At 35.0% G+C, this 23,877-nt stretch overlaps 1 protein-coding gene across 9 annotated transcripts in view; it reads left to right on the forward strand.

The window, feature by feature from the left end:
- ANKRD28 (ankyrin repeat domain 28) overlaps positions 1–23,877 on the forward strand; it is a 198,159-nt gene that overhangs the window by 147,349 nt on the left and 26,933 nt on the right. For all 9 annotated transcript variants that reach the window (XM_058729828.1, XM_058729835.1, XM_058729830.1 and 6 more), the window contains 10 exons: positions 380–592; positions 7,201–7,279; positions 8,197–8,311; positions 9,569–9,651; positions 11,234–11,297; positions 12,755–12,823; positions 14,968–15,108; positions 21,436–21,547; positions 22,569–22,595; positions 23,016–23,090. In XM_058729828.1, coding sequence (XP_058585811.1) covers positions 380–592; positions 7,201–7,279; positions 8,197–8,311; positions 9,569–9,651; positions 11,234–11,297; positions 12,755–12,823; positions 14,968–15,108; positions 21,436–21,547; positions 22,569–22,595; positions 23,016–23,090 — 978 coding nt within the window. The remainder of the gene's footprint in view (positions 1–379; positions 593–7,200; positions 7,280–8,196; positions 8,312–9,568; positions 9,652–11,233; positions 11,298–12,754; positions 12,824–14,967; positions 15,109–21,435; positions 21,548–22,568; positions 22,596–23,015; positions 23,091–23,877) is intronic.

A 23,877-nucleotide genomic window follows, 5' to 3' on the forward strand; every position in this document is an offset into this window, starting at 1 on the left:
TTTTCAGTTTGCATTAATTTGTCATGATTCTTAGATTTAACTCTTACAACTGTACCTTACTTTGAAAGCTTTTAGAAATACGTTTAGTTTTCGTTTACCTAAAATCTCTCTCTCAAAATCATTGAATTTTGTCATGAAGCAGACATTGTATGTATAAATTATATTCCTTGAATGTACAAAATCTATTTCACACCAAAATGCTTTTGTGAATATTCATTATTTTAAAAGAACTTTAGGATTATAAACCTTATCTGTGTATTTATCCTTGTTTCTCACTTTAATAATTTGATTGCGACCACAACAGTGCTAAAATAACCTTCATTCTTGAAGCAAGAAGCAAGACTGCTTCATAACATTGAGATTTTTTTTCTTCCAATAGATGAATGAACCAAATGCCTATGGAAATACACCTCTTCATGTAGCCTGCTATAATGGACAAGATGTTGTAGTGAATGAACTTATAGACTGTGGTGCTAATGTAAATCAAAAGAATGAAAAAGGATTTACTCCTTTGCACTTTGCTGCTGCATCAACACATGGAGCGTTGTGTTTAGAGCTTCTAGTAGGCAATGGGGCTGATGTCAATATGAAGGTATGAAATAAAATCAGAATCCATACTATAGTATTTAGGAGTTGGGTGTTTAAAACAATATCGATAACAAATACCATTTGGCAATAAAAAGGAACAAAATACTGATAGACAAAAGATCACAGGTGAATCTTAAAAATATTATGCTGAGTCGGGGCGCCTGGGTGGCTCAGTTGGTTGAGCGTCTGACTTCGTCTCAGGTCATGATCTCACGGTTTGTGAGTTCCAGCCCCACATCAGACTCTGTGCTGACAGCTCAGAGCCTGGAGCCTGCTTCGGATTCTTGTCTCCCTCTCTCTCTGCCCCTCCCCTGCTCATGCTCTGTTTCTCTCTCTCTGTCAAAAATAAATAAACATTAAAAAAAAATATTACGCTGAGTCAAAGCCTTACACAAGACTATACATATTATTCCCATTTATATGAAGTTCTAGAACAGATGAAATTCCATCTATATTGGGTTCCAGATTCTGTAGTGGAAATAAAACACTTGCCCCTGTGAGGAGGGATTGATGAAAAAGGGACATAGAAGAACTTTCTGGGGTGATGATAATATTCTATATTTTGACAGGCTTTATATTATATAAATAAGCATTTGTCAAAACTCATGAAATAATACATTTAAGATTTTTGTGCTTCATTGCTTATAAATTTTCCCTTAGGTAACACACCAAGCTGATGTTGAACCCTAATTAATGATATGCATACCAACCTATTTAGACATATCTGCAACTTTTGAAAAACATGAAATAATTGGGTGGATGGCAGGGTGGACACACTGGTATATGATGATGCGCTTATAGTAGAATATTAGTGATAGAATTTAGGTGCTATGTATATGAGTGTTCACAGTAATCTTTCAACATTTCTGTTTTCAATTTTTTTTTTTTTCAATTTTATAAAAATTGAAAGACCAGTATCAATGTGTTACATGTAAGGAATAGCTGTTTTTTTGTTTTTTGGTTACGGTTACTTTTAGGAATGAGCATTTGAATTTTGAAATACGTGAGAATTCTGGAGCCCCGATAAATGTACTGTCAGTATATAATTCTATGAGAAGCCACATGCAGCCACAGTTTTGAACATCACTACTTTATAATGTGTAATCATCATTTTGATTTTTCCAAGATATTCTCATTGATTCTGTGTTAATTCATCAGTTCATTATTTGAGTATTTGCCAGTCCATATCTTGTGTTATGAAGAAAAGAAAAGCACAAAAAAAAAATTGAACTGTTTCAGATTAGTGAAAACATTTAACCTTAAAATGTGTTTTTCAGAACTTTAATTTCTTAAGATTTCATCTTTTGTGGGTATGATGAGCCAGTGTCCTTCAGACTGGTAGAGAAAAGAATCCATTTTCTTATGTCTCTTAACTTTAGATAAGCCTTTAGTGATGCCACTGACTTCCTGTCTGACAGCTGCAATAGCAGCAAGTCCATATATAATTAGGTCTTTGCTCTATAAATTACCCTCTCAGCTACAGGACAAAATTTATGCATACTATACTTAAGGAAGGAAAGGATATGATATAAGGTATCATAAAGAACTCCTGTTATATATATGCTTAGGTTTATTTATTTTTATTTTTTAAATGTTTATTTTTCTATTTTTGAGAGAGTGCAAGCAGGGGAGGGGCCGGGAAAGAGGGAGAGAGAGAATCCCAAGCAGGCTCCGTGCTGTCAGCACAGAGCCAGACATGGGGCTCCAACTCATGTACCTGGAGATCGTGACCTGAGCCCAAGTCAAGAGTCAGATGCTTAACCGACTGAGCCACCCAGGTGCCCCCTATATGCTTAAATTTAAAATACCTAATATATGTTTCAGGTTTCCAGTTCTCAGTCATATTACATACTAAAGTTTTTTTTAATCATCTAAAAAATTGCTAAAAATATTTGATAATAAATTTGAACTCCTTGTTTTGGTTTGAAGAATTCCTGCTGTTTGGATAATTGGGGACCAGAACAATATTTAAACATTTGTGAAGGAAAGAAATTTGTTAATTGTTTCCTCAAAAGCCTAGTAATATTTTTTAATACAGAGTAGGTCTTAACATTCCTCAAAAGATCACAACTGATTTTTTTTTTAATTTTTTTAATGTTTGTTTATTTTTGAGAGAGAGAGAGAGCGCGCGCACGTGCTTGCGCACAAGTGGGGGAGGGGCAGAGAGAGAGGAAGACACAGAATCCGAAGCAGGTTCCAGGCTCTGGGCTGTCAGCACAGAGCCCGAAGTGGGGCTCAAACTCATGAACTGTGAGATCCTGACCTCGAGCCTAAGTCGGATGCTTAATTGACTGAGCCGCCCAGGCGCCCCACAACCAAATTTTTTTAGTCTCTATGAGATCTGTTTATGATCAAGTGACTATAGTTAAATTATCTTTTGTGTGTGAAATATTAAGGATCATGGCTTACCTATATCATTAGCTGTGACACATGTTTTAGTTTCTGTTGTGCTGTCTTTAAGGGGTAAAAATTAGGCTTTTTATTTGTACAATGCCATTTAGACATGAATATTGAATATAATTTGATGATAGATCACTTGCTTCATATGTCATTGCCTATGTAGCTGACTCTTGTTTTAACTCTATTTGTGATTTGTTTTAACTCTGTTTTCTTTTGAAATATAGAAATGAGAATTAGTCCTACATGAGGCTCATTTACAGTGTAATGCTTAGACCGGTGGTCCTATTTGAAGCTACCTCTTTATTGATTTAGAAAAAAACCAATGGTGGATTTTATACATGAAAAGGGAATTTTTTAGGAAAGCAATTGAGATGTGGTGGTTAAGTAGATTTTAAGGCAACAACCTATGATGTTGGTTTAGAAATAGATTTCATAGGGGCACCTGGGTGGCTCAGTCAGTTCAGTATCTGACTCTTGGTTTTGGCTCAGGTCATGATCTCACGGTTCATGTGATCAAATCCGCATGGGGCTGCACACTGACAGCACAGAGCCTGCTTGGGATTCCCTCTCTCCCTCTCTCTGTCCCTCCCCCCCAAAATAAATAAATAAAAGTTAAAAAAGATAAAAAGAAATAGATTTCATAAAAGTTGCCTTAATCTTGCCTAGGGATGTACGACATCCCATTTAAATGCAATTGTGTAGTTATCTTCTAGCAAAGTTCCATTGGAACACAATTCCCATGTTGTTAATGACTTCTAAGGTACCTTCCAGATCTGAAATTATATAAAAATTATTGACAGCTATGTGCTTTCAACCAATAAGAATGTATATTCATTGAAGAATATATCTTCATTCCAGACACCTGTGTTTCCTATCATTGCCAAATATAGTGCCTATCAAATTGTTGCTTGATTAAGAAGCTAATAAGGCTTTGACACTTGCCTTACATTATAAAAGATACTACTTGGTGTAGCCCTCATATTCTCTGTATCAAGTCATCTCTTTCTCCATTTTGGTGTTTGTGTCCCTGATCAACTTGTGGATGACTAGAAATTGGAATGTGAATGTAAGCTTGAAATTATTCAGTTATTCATTTATAAGTTTTTAAATCGGCTGTCTTTCAAAGTACTGCATAAAGTGAATGGAGTTTAAAAGGCAATATAGGTCGGGTTTTTTTACCTTGCTTTACATGAGCCCTACTGTGTTGATTGTATCACTGAAATGTGTATCTTCCCACTTAACCTTATTCTTAAGAATAAATATTGGTCAGATAAAATACCCAAATATTTTATTTAAAACTTAAATCTAGGAAGTAGTATGTGTGGCTTACTTATTGTTGTTGCTGTTTATGGTCACCTGTGAAACCAACTCTTAGAATGTTGGTAGATCTTTATTTTTTGTTTAAAACTCCTAATTTGATTCTCAAATTAGTTAAGGTGACTTAAAAAAGAAATTTACCCATTGTCTCCCCAATTCAGAGGGAAATAAATGTGCCCTCCCCCTTCCTAACATGGCTTATGGTGGACTTTTCAGTTGGTAATCTGAATTTTTTTTTTAGTATATTTGGAATACTTTTTATAATCAGTAAGTATATAGAAAGTAAAAATGTTAATCCAGTGCTACTTATAGCCTTATAGTATATAGTAAAGGACTGCATACTAGCTATGAGACCTTGTTACATTTCTTAACCCCATGGCCTATAAAATCAGGTCAGTAGTATGTAACTCATAGGGTTTTGAGAAGTAAATGACTAATGTATATGAAATATTTTAAAACTGCCTGAAACAGGGGCGTCTGGGTGGCTCAGTTGGTTAAGCGCTGGACTTAGGCTCAGGTCATGATCTCATGCTTTGTGAGTTTAAGCCCCACAACGGGCTCTGTGCTGGCAGCTCAGAGCCTGGAGCCTGTTTCAGATTCTGTGTCTCCCTCTCTCTCTGTCCCTTTCCTGCTCTCACTCTCAAAAATAAATAAAGATTAAAAATAAATAAAAATAAAACTGCCTGGAACATAGTGCTTACTATTTATGTAAATGTTAGCTATATTTCAAAGTTCATCATTTTATGCACTCAAAATATATATTACAGTTTAGTTTGTTTTTTTTTTTTTTTACTTTGTTTTTTTCTTTTGTTAAAACATGTCTGTCTATAGGTAAAAATTAACATTAAAAAATTAAGATATGTTGGGGTGCTTAGGTGGCTTAGTTAAGCATCTAACTCTTGATTTTGGCTCAGGTCCTAATCCTCCCAGTTGTAAGATCAAGCTCTGCATCAAGCTTGTGCTGACAGCACGGAGCCTGCTTGGGATTCACTCTCTCCCTCTCTCTCTGTCCCTCCCCTGCTCGCGCACTCTGTCTTTCTCTCAAAGTAAAGAAACTTTAAAAAATCAAGATATGTTATATAGGGAACATTTTGAAAAGATACTACAAACTAGAATCCCTTTATTAAAATGCTTTTGTACTTTTTGTTTTGTTCTTTTCTGGTTGAAAGAATAACAACTGGTACATTGATAAAAACACCAAACATAACAGACACTGGTATGTTATATGGGTGTTTTACAAAGATTATTCTATTTATTCTGTACCACAGACCTATGAGGTAGAGGTAATTTGTGTCCACTGTCAGTCGAGAAGTGGGGGCTCAAGACGGTAGGCAGTTTCTCCTAAATCTTGCTGTGGTAATTGGAGAACTGGGATTCAGCACAGGTCATTGTGACTCCAGAGCCTACCTTGTTTGCTTGCTTGTTTTGTTTTCCCTCCTGTGCACACATTGCCTGCAAAGGTTTGAAAGTTCTTTGAGATAAATTGCCAATTGGATGGCTTGTTTGCTTGAAAAAATTAATATAAAATTATGGAATCAAATATATATAAGTAATTATGAAGTTCGTCTAACACTCCATTATTATGACAGGAGCATTTCTTAAGGAGATCTGCATTATACAATTTTAGTGTAAACTTAGGACACTTGCCACATTTCAGTTTGGAAGAAAAAAAAATATATATATATATATATATAAACATACATACACACACAGAAAGTATGCTGAGTATTGCTGAGGGATTAGGAATTGCAAAGTATTTTCTTTCCTTTGTAACAGTCATATTGCATGTTTTGACAAAGTCCTTTCGAATTTCAGAACTTGAATATTAAATACATACCTGCACAGCCAGTCTGATTAATTTAAGTCATTTGAGAAAAAAGCTATTTATTATCAATAATTATGACCAAATTAATAAAGTATTCTAAATGAATTATAGTGGTGGAGTTAATTCAGATATTCATTTTTTTCTTTGTTGAGGAGGGATTTAGCATTTCTTAGAATGAAAGAATTGTAGCAATGTGAATTTTTGAAATGTGGGAAACACATCCTAGCTGTACCACTACTGATTATGTGACCTTGGTTGAATCATTTAACATCCTTGTGCTTCAGTTTACCCACCTATGAAATAGGAAAGATATTAAGATTATACCATATCTACCATGCATAGCTTTTTATAAATGGTAGGTATTGAGGGTTTTTTGTATATTTGTGCTTTATAATATCTGTACTTAAAAAAAAATTCTTGGGGCATCTAGATGGCTCAGTCAATTGAGCATCTGACTTTGGCTCAGGTCATGGTTTCATGGTTCAGGAGTTCGAGCCCCACATTGGTCTCTCTCTGTTGGTGCAGAGCCCACTTCAGATCTTCTGTCCCCATCTCTGCCCCTCCCCCGTGTTGCATGTGCTCGCTCATGTGCACATGCTCGCTCATGTGCACATGCTCTCTCTCAAAAATAAATGTTTAGGGGCACCTGGGTGGCTCAGTCGGTTAAGCATCCAGCTTCGGCTCAGGTCATGATCTCACCATCCGTGAGTTCAAGCCCTGCATCAGGCTCTGTGCTGACAGCTCAGAGCCTGGAGCCTGCCTTGGATTCTGTATCTCCCTCTCTCTCTGACCCTCCCCTGTTCATGCTCTGTCTCTCTCTATCTCAAAAATAAATAAACATTAAAAAAAATTTTTTTTAATAAATGTTTAAAAATTAATTAATTAATTAATTAAAAGTTCCTAATTTTGAACAGCTTGAACTGTTCTGCCTCCATAAGCTTGAACTAAACTTAATGTTTGAGTAATAGTTTTACAAAATAATGATGGGGGAGGACATTCAGAATAAAACTAAGGATTACATATGACAGATGTAATAGTAATTTTAAATCTCTTTTATTTGATTATTTCAGAGCAAGGATGGGAAAACCCCACTGCACATGACTGCCCTCCACGGTAGATTCTCCAGATCACAAACCATTATCCAGAGTGGTAAAAAGTATTTCTGTTTGTTTTTTTTCTTAAATGTAGTAAAAACATCCACAAAATGAATGGTATTGTGGAATTGTTATAACAGTCTATATATTTTTAATATTTGATTTCAGATCTTATGAAAATCAAATAATGAAGAGTACAAAATGCCATGTATATGTATCTTTCACAATTTGTTTTTCATTTGTTTTCATTTTGTTTCCCCTGAATTATAAATATAATTTCTCCAGCAGTTAGTGTGGGCTTTTTTGAAGCATTGCTGAATAGAAGACTTTGCCTTTCCATCGCAGTTTGTATTACACGTTAACAAAACTCTGTTGCATGTATTTTTTTTCCCCCTTTGAATGTTTTGAACTATTTTTAGGATTTTCATTTATTTTCTGAATTTATATTCTTTTGCATTTGAAGTAGCACTAGCCAAGCTAAACCTTTAAATAAAAACTCTTCGGTACATTACTTTAGTGTTTGCCAAGCCGTGTTCCAAGCAACTGTTAGTAGTTCTCAAAATAATAGCTGTTACGGTTCTGCAAAGAAAAAGTAGTAGTTTCATGATCAAATAATTCCTGAAGGATTGCTTGCAATCTTGATGACACATGAAGTTTGCACATTAAAGCTCTGACGTCTTGCTCTAAAGAAATATGTTTACTTTTGTTTTAATACAGTGGTTTCCAAACTTACTGGACCCCAGAACCCTTTTGTCATTGTAAAATGTTAAAAACGTATGCTTAGTTTACAAAATTGTTTTAAGTGTAAGATCTATAACTGCAGTGCCTGGCCCAATAAATGTCCTATGAATGAACTCTAGTTAGATCTCTATATTCATTAGTTTATGCTTGAATAGTGTTTTATGTTACTTTCCACGTAACAGATGCGACTTAATATTAGTCCACTATCTGATGGTATGCTATTTATTGCAGGAGCTGTAATCGACTGTGAGGATAAGAATGGAAACACCCCTTTGCACATAGCAGCAAGGTACGGCCATGAGCTGCTAATCAACACTCTTATTACAAGTGGTGCTGACACTGCAAAGTAAGTACTTAACACAGCGTCGATAGCTATGATGACTGGGAAACACAGATGGCAGTGAATTGTAGTTTTCTAGATATTTCAAGTAGAAGTGTGGATTTTGTGCCCAATATGGTATTCATTGCTTGAGCTTTTTCTCCTTTGTGTTGATGATATGCTAGAATAGATGTTTAAGTATGATTTCATTTGGTAATGCAGCATAGTGTATTTTTATGTTTTTTACCCCAGTTCATTCTAGATTATGAATAATAAGCAGTTTGGGTTAGAGCTCTTCATTGTTTTGATCTAATTATTTGTAATCTAAATGTAAATAAAAGACCTAAAAATGTTTATATGCTGAATGCTTTTCCTTTTCATCCAAGTACTACTACCTGTAGGTCTTTTGCCCGCTCATTTGGTGGGAACAGCTCGCTTTGTCTGTTTTATAAAAGTTTCTATACAAGATGTTGTTAGAAAGATGGATTCTCTTGCATGTTCTGCAAAAGTAAATATCCTACTGAAGTTGATGTTTATCATTCCTTTGTGTGCCTTTATATTTTTATTACATTTTATTATATTTATATATATTCGTTAACATGTTTTAAACCTCCTTGTAAACTTTCTGTAACTGTGATGCCACTGTACACTTTTTGCAACTTTTTTGATTTAGCCACGTAGATAAAATTCAGGCTTTTTCCTCACATTTCTACAAATACCTCTAGTTCATTCATTTTATAAAATGTAATTATTTATAAAGAATTCACAGTTTATTCATTCGACTTATTTGCAAACATAAGTTGCTTCCTATTTTTTATTGCTACAACAATTACTACAGTGAAACTTCTTGAACGTTTTGTGTTGTGGTAATGATTCTCAATAAGAGTGAGGCAGGGGGATTGAATTTCACACCCTAGGCCAATGTCCAGAGACATTTTTGGTTGTCATAATTTGGTAGAAGGATGTTACTGGCATCTGGTGTGGGTAGAGCCCAGGGGCACTGCTGAACATCCTGCACGCACAGGATAGCCGCCACCCCACCCCTCACCCCCCCACATCCAACAAAGTTCATCAGGACAATAATGCCCTGGTTGAAATATCCTACTCCTGGAGGAAAATTGCTAGATAATAAATAAGCTGCAGTCACCTTTAGCCTTTTGCCACATTGCTCTTCAAAGTGTAAAAGTTTGGACTCATTATCTTTTCACTGTAGCTAGTTTCTTTGTCACTTATTTAAATGATTATATTATTCTTGTATTGAGGTTACTGTCCTACTTATTTTAGGCGTGGCATACATGGAATGTTCCCCCTCCATTTGGCAGCTTTAAGTGGTTTTTCAGATTGCTGCAGGAAACTTCTTTCTTCTGGTAAGTGGAACCATTGCAGACTGATTCTCCTTTTTTTGTGTGTGTGTCTCCACAAAATCCCCCAAAATTTAATCTCTTTATCCTGCTTTCCCAAAATTACTTATAGATATGTCCAAATGTGAATCATTTATTAAGTCCTCTTAGAAGATGTTGGGTTCTTTAATTTTAACATTCAATTTTCTCTTCAGATCTGGGAAAGGTTTTATCTTTCAGGGATTTCCTTCTTTCTGTTAGTGGGGGAATGGGTTGTAGAATATTTCTAGAGCAGTTTCTGTTCGTTGGATGGTAGTTTTCTTGTATTGTCCCTTTATGCCTAGAAACAGTATCTTCATTTGCATGCTCCTTTTTTAGGAGCTGATAGCCATTCTATAATATCTCCCAGGTTTGTGAAATTATTTATACCATATCTAATTACTGTGTTAAAATACCATAATCATAGTCCGTTTGAAACAAAACAGGGTCTATAGCTTTCTATAAACATTACAAAACTATGATCCTTATTAAATGCATAGAATTACTGAATATATATGATTTCATTGATTTTAAAGGATAGTCTGTTTCTCAGAGTGTTGAAGTTGAACATATTTTGTATGTTAATACTCACGATTACCGAAAGAATTACGGGAAAGTTTCAGTGAAAATTAACATTTTGTGTGAGACAACACTTCTTTTTTCTTAGTAATTTTTTAAGTTAATTCTACTTTAAGTCTTTAAAAGTTTGTGTATTTCCACAAGTATTCACAAACCCATTTATCTATGAAAGAGAAGTCTAAAATTTCTCCTCAGTGTTAGAAATAGTCCACAGATAGCAGAGCACCTATGGCTTCTTTTAAAAACAACTGTACTAAGAGATAGTTCACATAACATACATTTCACCCATTTAAAGTATATAGTTCAGTGTTTGTTGGTATAGTCGCAGAGATGTGGGACCATCACTAGAGTCGGGTTTAGAACATTCTCATCCTCTTGTTAGCAGTCAGTCCCCATTTCCTCCTGCCTCTCCCTAAGCAATCATTACATTCCGTCTCTATAAATTTGCCTGTTCTGGATAGTTCATAGAAATGGTCACCCAAGATGTGGTCTTTTCTTTCACTTAGCCAAATGTTCTCAAGGATCATCCATATTATAACATGTGTCAGTGCGTTGTTGTTGTTTTATTGTTGAATAATATTCCATTGTATCCTGTGGCGCTTTTTTTTTAGTGTTTATTTATTTTGAGACAGAGAGAATCCCAAGCAGGCTCTACGCTGTCAGCACAGAGCCTGATGTGAGGCTCAATATCATGAGCTATGAGATCATGACCTGAGCCTAAATCAAGTATTGGACGCTCAACCAACTAAGCATTGTATCCTATGGCTTTTAAACAAGTATGCCAGCACTTGTCCTAAAACTCCCAGTCCTCTAGAGGCATATTTTGGTAGTATTAGACATTATTAAGCTATTTTCAATAATTTTGTGCCTATTTGTAATTCAGTTTTGTTTGAGATTGTGGTGTATGTGACACTTGACATTTCTTGACTTAGAACTTTAGTATGAAGTAACCATATCTATGATACTATATAAGATATATCCATTTTTACAGGATTTGACATAGATACCCCAGATGATTTTGGCAGGACCTGTCTACATGCAGCTGCAGCTGGAGGGTATGTTAACAAAATTTTTACTTTTTAAAGAAGGAGGTAGTTGGTTGTGCCAGTTTTTTCTCTTCTCTTTGTTTCTCTTTATTAGTTCTGAGCTGCCTCAAAATAGAAAACAAACTGTAATAAGAGTGGTTTGGGAGAAGAAAAGTCAAGAATAGTAGAAAATGCTTTTTTTTAAATCTTCCACCTGAGTCATAAATTGTGATTGGGAGAGATAGAGCGAAACTGTAAAAGGAACTATTGCTTTCTATCAGAGAAAAATTATTTCTGGATAAGTGAAAAGAATATATGTCTTCAAATGAGAGCCAGCAAAACATTTAGAGATGTTTTGAGTAATATTAGTGTTCTTTGGGAAAGTATTTGGGGCTTTTTGGTCATAATTTTAGGGAAAAAAGTGTTGATGGTTTGTTTATGTCTTACCTCTACTCAGCGCTAATATATAGGAAGAAGAAAATTTGAGATTGAAAGATTTTGGACAAAGTTTTCAATGCTACTCCTATGGGAAAACAGGCTGTTGGTTTGAATAAACAAGCTTCAGTTAAAACTCTTGGTCTCTGAAGCATGCTGCTAATCTAATGTTTCTGATCGTTTAGATCCTAAATCTATAATAAGCCATTTAATTCATGATGGTTTATCAAAAAAACATCATTTATAAGAATTTTATTCCTGATAATAATTCCTTAATAATTCCCAGTGGTTTCAGATGACAAGTGTGCTGAACCAAGACTGCCACTAGGTCAGTCTCAGTTCCAGAGATGGATTGTGAACTATTATGACTGGGTCCTCTTGTTCTTCCAAGGTCACCAAAGAACCTTCCAGTTAAAACCTAGCTTCCATGTTACTTGCCTCCACAGAGAGGGACAAAAGAAAACATGAGTATCTGATCACTTGGCAGTCACAGTTTTTATTGTAATGTAGTAAGTTGATGTTCTGGTTTTTGAAAATGAAATTATAGAAATATCCACACATGTACTCCCCTGTAATTTTAACTAAGGAAACATCTAAGCAATTATAGTATAGGAGAAAATAAGGAAAGCATCTTGGAATGTTATCTGTGTTATCAGGTTTAATTTTTTTTTTTTTTTGCCCATTTTCATTTATTTTGGTATTAAAAACCACTTAAATTTAAACCGTTCCGTTAAAAGCATGTTGTTTGAAGTTTGTTTTAAAGGTTCCTAAAAACTCTCAGGAAAACTACAAATGTGAACTTTCTTTTAAATAGCGGTTAAACGTGATTCGTTTGTTATTTCCTATCAACGTGCCGATCAATATGTGTGTACCTAACTGTTAAAAATTCTAAATAAGGTGAATTTTAATGTTTTAATTTTTATAAAATATAAATCATGTTATTCACTTTACCTTCACTTGAATGAAAGCATGCTTTGATACTTATTTAAACCTACCAATTTCATTTTAAAAATATTGACAATTAAGTCTTATAACTGTATTTTCCCATCTAGGAATTTGGAGTGCCTAAACCTTCTGCTGAATACTGGTGCAGACTTCAACAAAAAGGACAAATTTGGGAGGTACGGTGTGATATAGTTCCTCTATAGAACGTAATTAATGTTATTTACTTAATGAGTAGCGTGACCTTCTAACTGGCTTCTGAGAATTAACTGAACCGTTCAGTATCATTTGCATTGTGATCACGATTGAGAAGCCCAAATAAGTCAGTAACTTCTAAATACTCATTTTTACCCACAGTCGTCTTCCACTTGGGCCCCTGCCACAGCCCCAGGCTACCAGGTCTACCTTATGAGCACCTCTGTATATCTTGGTATCATTCCTCCTCCTCCCATATTTATACCATGAAAATGTAAACCCCCATGGTGCCTGAGTTCCTTCAAGAAACTCATAAGACCCAGAACTCAGTAATACATTTCTCCTTCCCCATAAGTCATTTCATGGTCATTTCCCCTATGGGGAAATAGGTTATAAACATATATGAAATTTTTGTTCTCCCGTGTAAACATACACACATAACAACACATCCACACATACCCCTTCATATGACTGGTAGGAAAGCACCTGTGAAGTGACAGTCTCTTTGTAGTCTTTTTAGCTAATCCTTATTCTCACTGTGTAGCCCCAGGCCTCTTTGTGACTGGCATTCATGGTAGCAGTACTTATATCCACCACGACCTGCGAAGTTATTTTGAGTAGGAGTTGGTACAGCATGTGCTAAAGCCATACAGGAAATGATGGAAGGCAGTTCACATTGGTTTAAAAAACAGAAGTGGAGGGGTGCCTGGGTGGCTCAGCCAGTTAAGTATCCAACTCTTAATCTCACAGTTCAGGTCTTGATCTCAGGGTTGAGTTCGAACCCCATGTGGGGCTCTGTGCTGGGCATGAAGCCTACTTTAAAAAATAAAAGTGGCAGTGCAAAAAAGGTTGTGTGTCTTGAGAATTATATCAAAGTACATGACAAGAAAGAGTGTGTGTCAGAAGGAAATGTGTGGATGTATGTCAGTGCATGTGATGGGCCAGTACAGAAGTAAACAGAATTATGTATGGTAGGGAATCAGAAATGCACAGAAGAAAAAAAAAAAACTACTTGACTCCATAATTACTTTGAGGAATAGACTGCTCTCATAGGCTTACTAATAGAAAGAACTAATGACCTGCAAAATCAAAAATCACTTTGGCTTTGCAATGCAATATTTTTACAGCCAATTTGCTTTTATAATTGTACTGTAATCCATCTTGTATTAGTTAATTTGTAGTACTTGAAGAGTTTTTTACTACAGATGCAGAGAGGGCCTCGGAAGCATATTCTGAGTTTAGAAGCTTGAAAGTAATTCAGGGTTAACTGTATTTCTTAAAATGCGATTACTACAGTATATTGTTATCCAATAAAGTAAAATAATGTTTTACTGTCATCTCACTCAGTAAGTGTTTTAGAAGAGATTATACCACGAAGACTCTGGACTGTATTTACCTTCACTTTGTTTTTTTTTTTTTCCCTCCTCCTCCCCCCCCCTTTTTTTTTTTTTTTTTTTTTTTTTAAGTGAAAAGTCATGGGATCATCATAGAGTTGTAATCCAAAGACTAGGGACTCCTAACTTTAGTAACATTCTGTTGCATTTCAGTAACTGAGACGAAAATGGCTACAAATAAATATTCATTCTTTAGAAATTAAAAACAGTACTCTAACTCTTCTGAATAGTGAACAATGTGCATTTTTTGCTTAAGAATCCTGTTATTACTGTGCACCTTTACTGTATACTTTACAACTGGGCATTCTTTTAAATGCTTCTATGTTTCTCTTTATTCTTCTACTGAGACAGGAGTAGACGTTTCTTCTACCTCTGTACTGCAAAACATTTTATTAGTATAAGAAAAGCCTTGTTAAAATGAAAGTTTTGAAGTTTCTGAGCAGAATATGAAGGTATCTGTGATATACTCAAAAGACTAGAATTGTTACTGTGGGGACCATGAAATAATTTAACTGTGTTTCTGTTTTATTCCCTATTCTTAGAGGTTCTCTGCCATCTTACTTTCTTCAGCTGGCTTTCTGTCCAGCCTTCCAAAAGACTTAGTATATGGCAGAAATCAATCTCAGGCTCACTATAAATACATTATTTGTAACTGGGTCAAGTAAGAGTAAGCTCTTGTTTACTGGTATATGTCCCTGGCTTTTATTTTTCTGATATTAACTTGGGCACAGAAGATCTCCACTTCACTATGCTGCTGCCAACTGCAATTACCAGTGCCTGTTTGCTCTTGTGGGATCAGGAGCAAGTGTGAATGACCTTGATGAAAGAGGATGCACACCCCTGCACTACGCAGCTACATCAGACACAGATGGCAAGTAAGTATCATGTGGTGAGAATGAAGGATTGTTTCTATAAACCAGCATCTTCCATGTGGATGGCTGTTGGTTTTTTATGCAATTTTATATTTTCTTTTTGTACTTTTTTTTAGTCTCTGGTGTGGGAAATAAATTGGTTTCATAATTATTCCTAAATCATAGTTTACTACCTATTTCTACTCAGCAACCTGCCTTATTGACTGGTCTGGTAGAAGAAAGATAAAGGCCTCTTGTCGTCCTCTCTGCCAAAAGCACATCTTAATATCACCTCCGTGTTTTTTCCCTCTGACTTCTCAGAGGCAGCAGCCTTGAGTTTATCGTAGGGAAAGGGAAGGAGAAGAGAGATGGACAATGCCAACAGAAGATGGGGCAGAGATTGGAATACCAGTATCCGTCAGAGGTAGAGAGTTTATATTTGTAAGAGACCCTTATAAATTGGTATCCAATAAGGGAGTAACCAAACGCAGAATCTGACATGTAGTTGTTGCTAAATATTACTTAAATAAGTAAATGAGATAATAGGCTAACTAAATATTGGCCAAGAATGACTGAATAAGAACAAAGGATTGAGAGATGTGTAAATTGTTCAGCTAAAGTTGATCAGAACTGTTTATAGTACCTTATATATATTGCCTTCTTGGAAAAAAATAACCTCCTTGGAGACCGTGATCTTCAGTCTGTGGTATTCTCCATGTGTCTGGATCAGTTAAGAGCAAAAATAACCTTAAGAAAAAATAAATAGTGATTTTTAGTGAAGGATTTTATAAAATATATGTCAAGGAAGTTTTATTTAACAAAGAACTATTTCTTTGGTTTTTACTATTTGCTTTTTACCCTCAAAATAAAAAGCATAATTTGATGGTATTCACAAACGTTAATTTGTTATAAATTTTATAACTGATATCAAAGCCATTTCTATCAGTAGCACTTTGTTATGTTGGTTTATAGCTAAAACTCTAATCTTGAAAGCACTAGTAAAATGTACTTTTTGTTTACAACAATATATCGCTTTGTACAATTTCATATATACCCAGAATAGTTAGGTACAGATAGATTTTGGGAGAAGTTAAATTATTTGACTATGTTTTTAGGTAGTGCCTCTTCAAAGAAAGAAAATCTATGGTAAAGACTTTGTAAATGAGAAAGTATTTTGGTAAATTTGGATAAAATAGATCATCCTCTGATTTATAAATTTTGTACTTTCAGGATTCGATTTATAGATTTCCTTGAAATAGGTTATGCCTAAAATGACTATATCACTACCAATAATCCTTTACCATTGCTCCCACAGACTGGTTATTGGGTGTTGCTCAGCAGAATCTACATAAATTCCACTGAGAGGTCACACACATAAACACACACACATGCACATTGAGATTACCCAAAGTTCTCCTGCCCTTAGAAAATTACATTAAATGTTACTTCTTGCACAAAAATCAAAAGAGCAACAGTGTTCAGCCCATACTGTTTAGGATTTGTGGTTTTATTTTAAGCCAATGTACTTTTTCTTTAGAGGTGTACTACTACTAAAGTGAATGAAATCATTAGTTTTCTCATGCCATATAAATGGTTTAGAGCCATAGCTACTAATATTTATTGCTTAAACGTTTAATTCTCAGTGTCTACACCAAGCAGCCTAATGTATAGAAAGAACATGAGCTTTGGGGTCCAAAAGACCCAGTCTAAATCTTGGAGTTTCTATATTATACCTCTTTGAGCCTGAGCAAGTAATTGCCAAGCAAAATCTTCTTTATCTGTAAGATTAGAAAGAAATGTACTTCTTAGAATTGTGGGGAAAACTGAGATCATGGGTATAAAAGAATCTAGCACTGTTTCTTAGAGCCTCTGTTTCCTTAAAGAATCAGAATCCCAGAGATCCTGTTTAATGCCATCATTTATTGACTCAGTGATTTGTTCCCTGAGAACTTTGTGGAAGCTATAAGCCACAGTAACCATTTTAGGATACCAGAGGCATCCTTTCAATAAGTGATTGTTTTGGAGGCTTAAATAGTAGCATTAAAGATTTATTTTTCTAAGTTGTGCTCATTTAATTCCCAGGTATAGGTCGAATAATAAGAGAATTTGGCATGATTTCATATATAATTCTGGCAAAGCAAGTATGAAATATTTTCTTAAAGAAAACACAAAATCCCATAGTTTCATATTACTATTATTCAGTAATATGTGTCTGTTGCTTTGTTTTTTTGATGATGACTTACTAATTTCCTATCAGCACCCCCAGGGAAAGTTATTTATATTTTGGAATTTTTGATACCTGACATTGGTTTTCTGCTATCCAAGAGCGATATAAGTATTTATAACTCTCCTCTGCCTTAATGTCCCTCTGTCTTCAGTTTCAATAAATATTAGAAAAATACGTAAAATCTTTCTTGACTCATTCTACTCATTCTTTTAGTCACCCCCATTGTCCTAGTGTCTGCATTCTTTATAGACAGTCATGACTCAAATACATAGTTGCTGTCACAAGAAACAGGTACTAAATATTAATTTAATGTACTAAATATTAATAAGTAAAATTCTCTTTGCCAGTTGAAGAGAAATAGGGCTGTCTTTGAGCAAGATGGTTAAGGATCTCCTCCATACCCATGTGGTATGTATAAGAGAAGGAAAAGATTGGGGGGGGGGGTTTCTGATTATACATAAAGAAGAAATCCTCTTCATGCCTGTTCTCCTGAGATAACCACTATTAACCTGAATATTTCTGTGTGTGTATGTAGATCATTTCATGTCCATCATAGTCTAATCAAAGTTAAAGCCTTGGTATGTGCCTTTCCTTAGCCTTTTCTGTGTTCATGTAATTGTATATAAATGTTTTTATGAGTATATATATTTCACTGAGATCCACTTTTAAGGTGATAGTTGGCATTTTTCACAAAAATGGTATATTTTGACTTCTAATATCATTGTTTTGAACTTTATATAAATGGCATCATACAGTTCTTTGTGTAGAAGCTTTATAATCTTTAGATTTCTTCCCAAGTACTTAATACTTTTATTGCCAAAATAAACCTATCTTTAAATTTCCTTTTGTTGTGGTACAGAGGAAATACATTTAGCTTTTGTACATGACTTTATATTCAGCAGGCTTGTGTAACTCATTTTGAAAATGTATGTAAGACAACATTGGGTTTGATAGTGGCTCTGCTACCTGTTGTGAGACTCGGGGCAAGTTACTTTACATCTCTCTACCCATTTTGTCTGTGAAATGGGGGAAATAGTCTGACCTAACTCAAATGGCCAAATAAGGTGTAGGGTATCTGAATGCCTAGAACAGTACCTCTAATCTTCCTGTAAAGATGAGCTGTATTTTTTAAACTATGCTTGATATCTTTTTCTTTTTTCTTCTTTGATAAGAACAGACACTATTATACACCATAATGGGAGAAAATAGAGGAAGGAGGGCCTCTGGTAACAATGCCACATTCCCTGCCCCGGGCTGAGTGGGTCTTACCAAGAGCTCTGACCAGCCATGGGACTCATGGGTGGTAGGGGAAGAGTAGTTGAAATTTAAATAGTTCGAAATGTACTCTGGTTTAAATTATGTGCTTAACTGGAATGATACTTAATTTGTCTAACATATTAAATGAAGGAAACAAAATATGCAACAGTAAGAGCAGTTTATTACTTAGCTGTTTCATCATGAATATTGCTCCAGGTTTTGCATACAGCTTATGTTAGGGGAAAGAGAGATTAAAGAGAATATTCATCTTAATTTTTTTGACTTGTATAAAATCAGTGTGTGTGCTAACTTACAATTTCAGAAAAAGGAAAATTAGACTTTCTCCCCTCCATTTTATTTGCAAATTAAATGTGAGGTCCAAATATTCGAGATCACATAATTTGTGGTTCAGTATTTTGTAAGCACCCAGGTTAAAGTATCACTCTAATTCATTAATTCCTGTGCTAAGGCATTTGGTAGCATGAAAGGAGCACTGGATAAAAAGAAAACCTAAGGTCTAGTCCTTGCTTTGCCATATGCTAGCCAAAAGATTTGGAACAAATGATTTGATTTTCGTGAGCCACAGTAATTTTTCCAGTTGTTAAAGGTAATGCTCATCTCACAAAGTAGTTAAGAAATTTTATATTGCTTAGCAAAATCTAAAAGATATGCCAGTAGAAGGAATTTTATCATTTTGAATCAACCGTTAGCCTTTGTTTTGTTACAGGAGACCAATTATCTGAATAATGTGAATGTAAAAAATAATAAATAATATGATAAGAACTACCTACTGCATCTGTAACACTTAAATTATTTGAAACCATTCACTGCTTGGAAGGCAGCTACGCTTACCGCTATACCACCAACGCTGCACTAATGCTGTATATTTGGACTAGTCACTATGAATAATGCCTTGAGATGTGCTTTCCTACTTCAGAAAGTAAACATGAACTTACCTACTTGTTTTGCCTTCCTTAAATAAATCTTTTTTTCAGTACTCATATATCAGCAAGTTATCTTAAAATAGTTTGTTCCACGGATAGAATCTTCCTGGTACTCAGGTCTCGGGAGAACTATTTCTGCTCTCTCGCTCTCTATCTCTCTCTCTCTCTCACCTAGAGAACTTGATTAAAGATAGATATGCCCTTGTGTGAAATGTTTGTGCCTGCAAAGCAGTGAGACTGTCCTCCAGCCCTGCAGATCTTTTATGCATTCCAGTGAGCATTGACCTCTGAGTTGGATACCTAGGAAAACTGGATACAGTTTATGCCCTGCCTAGAACAATTTGTACAGGCTCCTCAGAGCTAATTTATGAATACCAAAAAATAACAGTCTTCTTACCTTAGAGTCAGATTGAGTTAGTTTGTTTGTTTGTTTGTTTGTTTGTTTGTTTGTTTTAATCACAATGATACCCAGTTCACCATGTTTGACTAATAATTTTAGCTGTACATAAATATAAAAATCCCACTTAAAAGCATAGACATTTGCTACCATTGAGGATAGTATAATAAATATAGATTCTGCAAGTAATTCCTAGGGGATTGAAAGGATTTTAAGCAATTCAGTATTAAAGAAATAAGGGTTGGCATTGAAAAGAATAGCCTGGGTAGATAATAGATAATATAGATAGATAAGATATAGATGATAGTTATGTATATGTATGATATAGTTACTGAAAGACCAATTACGTTGCTTTAGAGTTTTGTTTTTGTGTAACTTCAGTATGCTTTTGGAAACTCGAATTTTTTCATAGGTTTTTTTTTTGTGTGTGTGTGTGTGTATATTTAACATACAGTGTTAAATTAGTTTCAGGTGTACAATTTAGTGATTAAACTATTCCATACATTACCCATTGTTCATCATGACAAGTGCACTCCTTAAGGAAACTTCAATTTTTAACAAGGAATATTTGACTATAAATTTTCCCCCAGTAGTTGTATTAATATTTAGTTAATATTAGTCAATATTGCAATATTAGACAAATTATCAATGAATAATTATGAACTTGGAATTTGAGCCTGAATGGAGTTTAGCTTCCTTAGTTGGATTTCTGCCCTCCCCCCCATCTGTCAAATGAATAAACAGAGGCCATTTCACCATAAAGTTGAAATTTCTATTTGATTTGTTCAAGATCCCTAGTATATAACAAGTTCTATGGACAGATCTTTTCATTTCTAATTCAGTGCTCTTTGTTGCTGCAGTAACAATAACACGTAATAAAATTGTAACAAGTCATGAACCATATGATGCCTTTGAAAATTATTTTTCTCATGTTTTAATAGCACAGAAATGAAGTAAATCTACCATGGGAAGGTCTTTCTTGTTACCACCATACCACTTTCTACTGAGAACACCCTTCTCAGTCCTCTGATTCGAGATCATTGAAATCTGACCTTGTTTTCCTGAGATTTTTTTTTTTATATCCTTTCTTCAGCTTCCTAATGAGATCTTACACTCACTGTGTGTTCCAGATACGTCAGCAGTAATATTGCCAACATTGGATGTTCACCACCACTAAGTTTAATCCTGTCAGATATTGTTTGAGTGGAATAGGTGGTGCCATACATAGTGACTGTGTAAAAGACAGCCCGCAGGTACACTGAGCTTATTGACAGACTGGAGATACTCACTCTGAATGAATTTTCTTCATTCTTATGAACATCTTGCTTGTATTCTTACGATAGTTACAGTCAATGTCATTTAAAGACAAATTTATGTAGTGTAGATATATTTATGATTTTTACATTACTCAAGAAGAGAATTGTAAGAAATTGTAATTGTAAAAAAATAGTTTTTGGTTGCAGGCTGTTTTAATCCTTGGTAAAATGCAAGATTTAGAATTTTGAATGTGTTATTACTATATATAGGTGCCTGGAATACTTATTAAGAAATGATGCAAATCCAGGGATCCGTGACAAGCAAGGATACAATGCAGTTCATTATTCAGCTGCTTATGGTCACCGTCTATGTCTTCAGCTGGTAAGATTCCTGAATTCTTGTGGAAGGGCTAATGTGATTTTATATTCTAATAACATAATGAAAATGAGAATAAATGAATCAAGATACAAACTCTATCACTTTTTAATATTTTTAGAACCTATATACCTCTTAAATTCATACTTGCCTCAGTATCTTGCGTTCCCTTTTCCCTTTCAAAAAGAAAGAGAAGGGGAAAGTGGGTGATGGGCATTGAGGAGGGCACCTGTTGGGATGAGCCCTGGGTGTTGTATGGAAACCAATTTGACAATAAGTTTCATACTTTAAAAAAAAAAAAAAAAAGGGAAGGAGAAAATTAGATCTCTGGAGAGGGCTACTTATTGTCCTTCCCTTATATTACCACATCACATTGGTGTAGCATTTCTCTTCCTTTAAATAAATGTTTTCTAGAAATTTCTAAAGAACTGTAACCATGTCTTCTGTGAGAGGAGGCCTTTTTTCCCACATATTTAGAGTTCTGAAAAGCCCGTTCTTTTTACAGCCTCTCCTGGTAGGGGAGACAATACTGCAAAGGAACTTTTTATTTCAGTTATGGTCTCATCCTTGAATATATGCACCATTCACTCCCATTTTGCCAAATCAAAGACAAGTTAAAAGATTCTCAAGTGTGTAACAAATGCTTCAAGTTAAAGGTTTCTTTATTTAGATTTACCTTATAAATTGTATTAAACTTTGCTTCCCCTCAAAGAGAGTGAGTATTAAAGATTGAAAAAGCAGGTTGACATATTCAATATAGCACTTAAAACCTGCTATCAGAAATAACAGGTATTTTCTTAGGTTACTATGTATCTTGTAGACTAATATCTTAGACCCATGAATGTAGATTTGTGGTCTGTTATACACTTGTTTATTTAAAAGACTCAATCTTGGGAGACAAAGGAAGCACAAGTTCAGAATAGAATTTAACAGAAGCCTTGTATAAATAGACCTGTAGTTAACATTTATCTCTAATATATATGAATACTTCCTAAGCTAAATATTCTTATTTTAAATTTTATTTCAGATTGCAAGCGAAACTCCTTTAGATGTTGTAAGTAATAATGAATATCCCCTTTACTATTCAGAGTATTATTTCTTTGCTCTCACTAGAGCTGAAGCCTGTTTTACACATTCCTAAGAACAAACATAGTGACAGAAATCATATGTGCAGGGGATGGGAAGGGGTTCTTACTTGGTGGTGAGCAAATAGCATTTCCCTCAAGCTAGTTTATAGCCCTCCCTCAGAGTTCTTATTCTGTGGTACTTACCACACATGCAAGATGATCTATTGTGTAAGGTTGCTGAGTGGAGTTTTTCATAATATAATGGACTAAGATTTTAAAATATAATGGTTCAAGTGTCAATTTTGACTCTAAAATTGATTTAAACTTGGGGGAGAGGGAGCAGGAATAACTGCTAGAATATATCCAAAAGTACCATTTCTGACATTTCAAACGCTTTTCCTTCCCAGTTAATGGAAACCTCGGGGACAGACATGCTGAGTGATTCAGACAATAGAGCGACAATAAGCCCTTTACATTTGGCTGTGAGTACTACCTTCACAGCCAACTTGATGGCTGGTTTACTGAAAATATCTCATATATGTTTGTTTGACTCAAACTAGTACCCATGTATGATGGTCCATGTATGATGATCATGAAATTAAAACTTAAGAATTTTTTTTTAATTCAGAGACTTCTTGAGTGCACTTTGTTATGTTTTGTTTTATTAAAAAAAAAAAAAAAAATTGTGGTCTTTGGATTTCCCCCAAAGGCCTACTCTACTCTAAAGGAGAGAATATACCTGTGATGTGAATTTAAAAAAACACTGCCCTAAAGGAATGGCTTCTAACTTGCTAAACAGAACTGTATTTTCTGTGGTATTTCTACAACTTTTTGCTTACTTTTTGATCTTGGAGCACTAAGTGTGTACTCACTGGTCCTTCAGTTACTCATGCTATAGGATTTGGGGCACCTGGGTGGTTCAGTCAGTTAAGTGTCCACTCTTGGTTTTGGCTCAGGTCGTTGTCTCACAGTTCATGAGATCGAGCGCTGTGTCTGGCTCCATGATGACAGTGCAGAGCCTGCTTGGGATTCTCTGTCTCCCTCTCTGTGCCCCCCCCCCTCAAAAATAAATAAACTTATAAAAAAAAGAAACCTCTGGATTTTTCCTCTTAATGATTAGTCCCTAAGAGGAGAAGGTTAGCGAAGTGTAACAATTCTTTAAATCAAATGTGGGAATGAATTACTTTAGGAAATTTCAAGCAGGGCCCAGTCTAGTTCTTTTTGTGCTACAAGAAGAGTCTATTTTTGGAACAGAGCACATTAACAGTT

The sequence above is a fragment of the Neofelis nebulosa genome, chromosome 5 (assembly GCF_028018385.1).
Source record: "Neofelis nebulosa isolate mNeoNeb1 chromosome 5, mNeoNeb1.pri, whole genome shotgun sequence".
NCBI classification, from domain to species: Eukaryota; Metazoa; Chordata; class Mammalia; order Carnivora; family Felidae; genus Neofelis; species Neofelis nebulosa.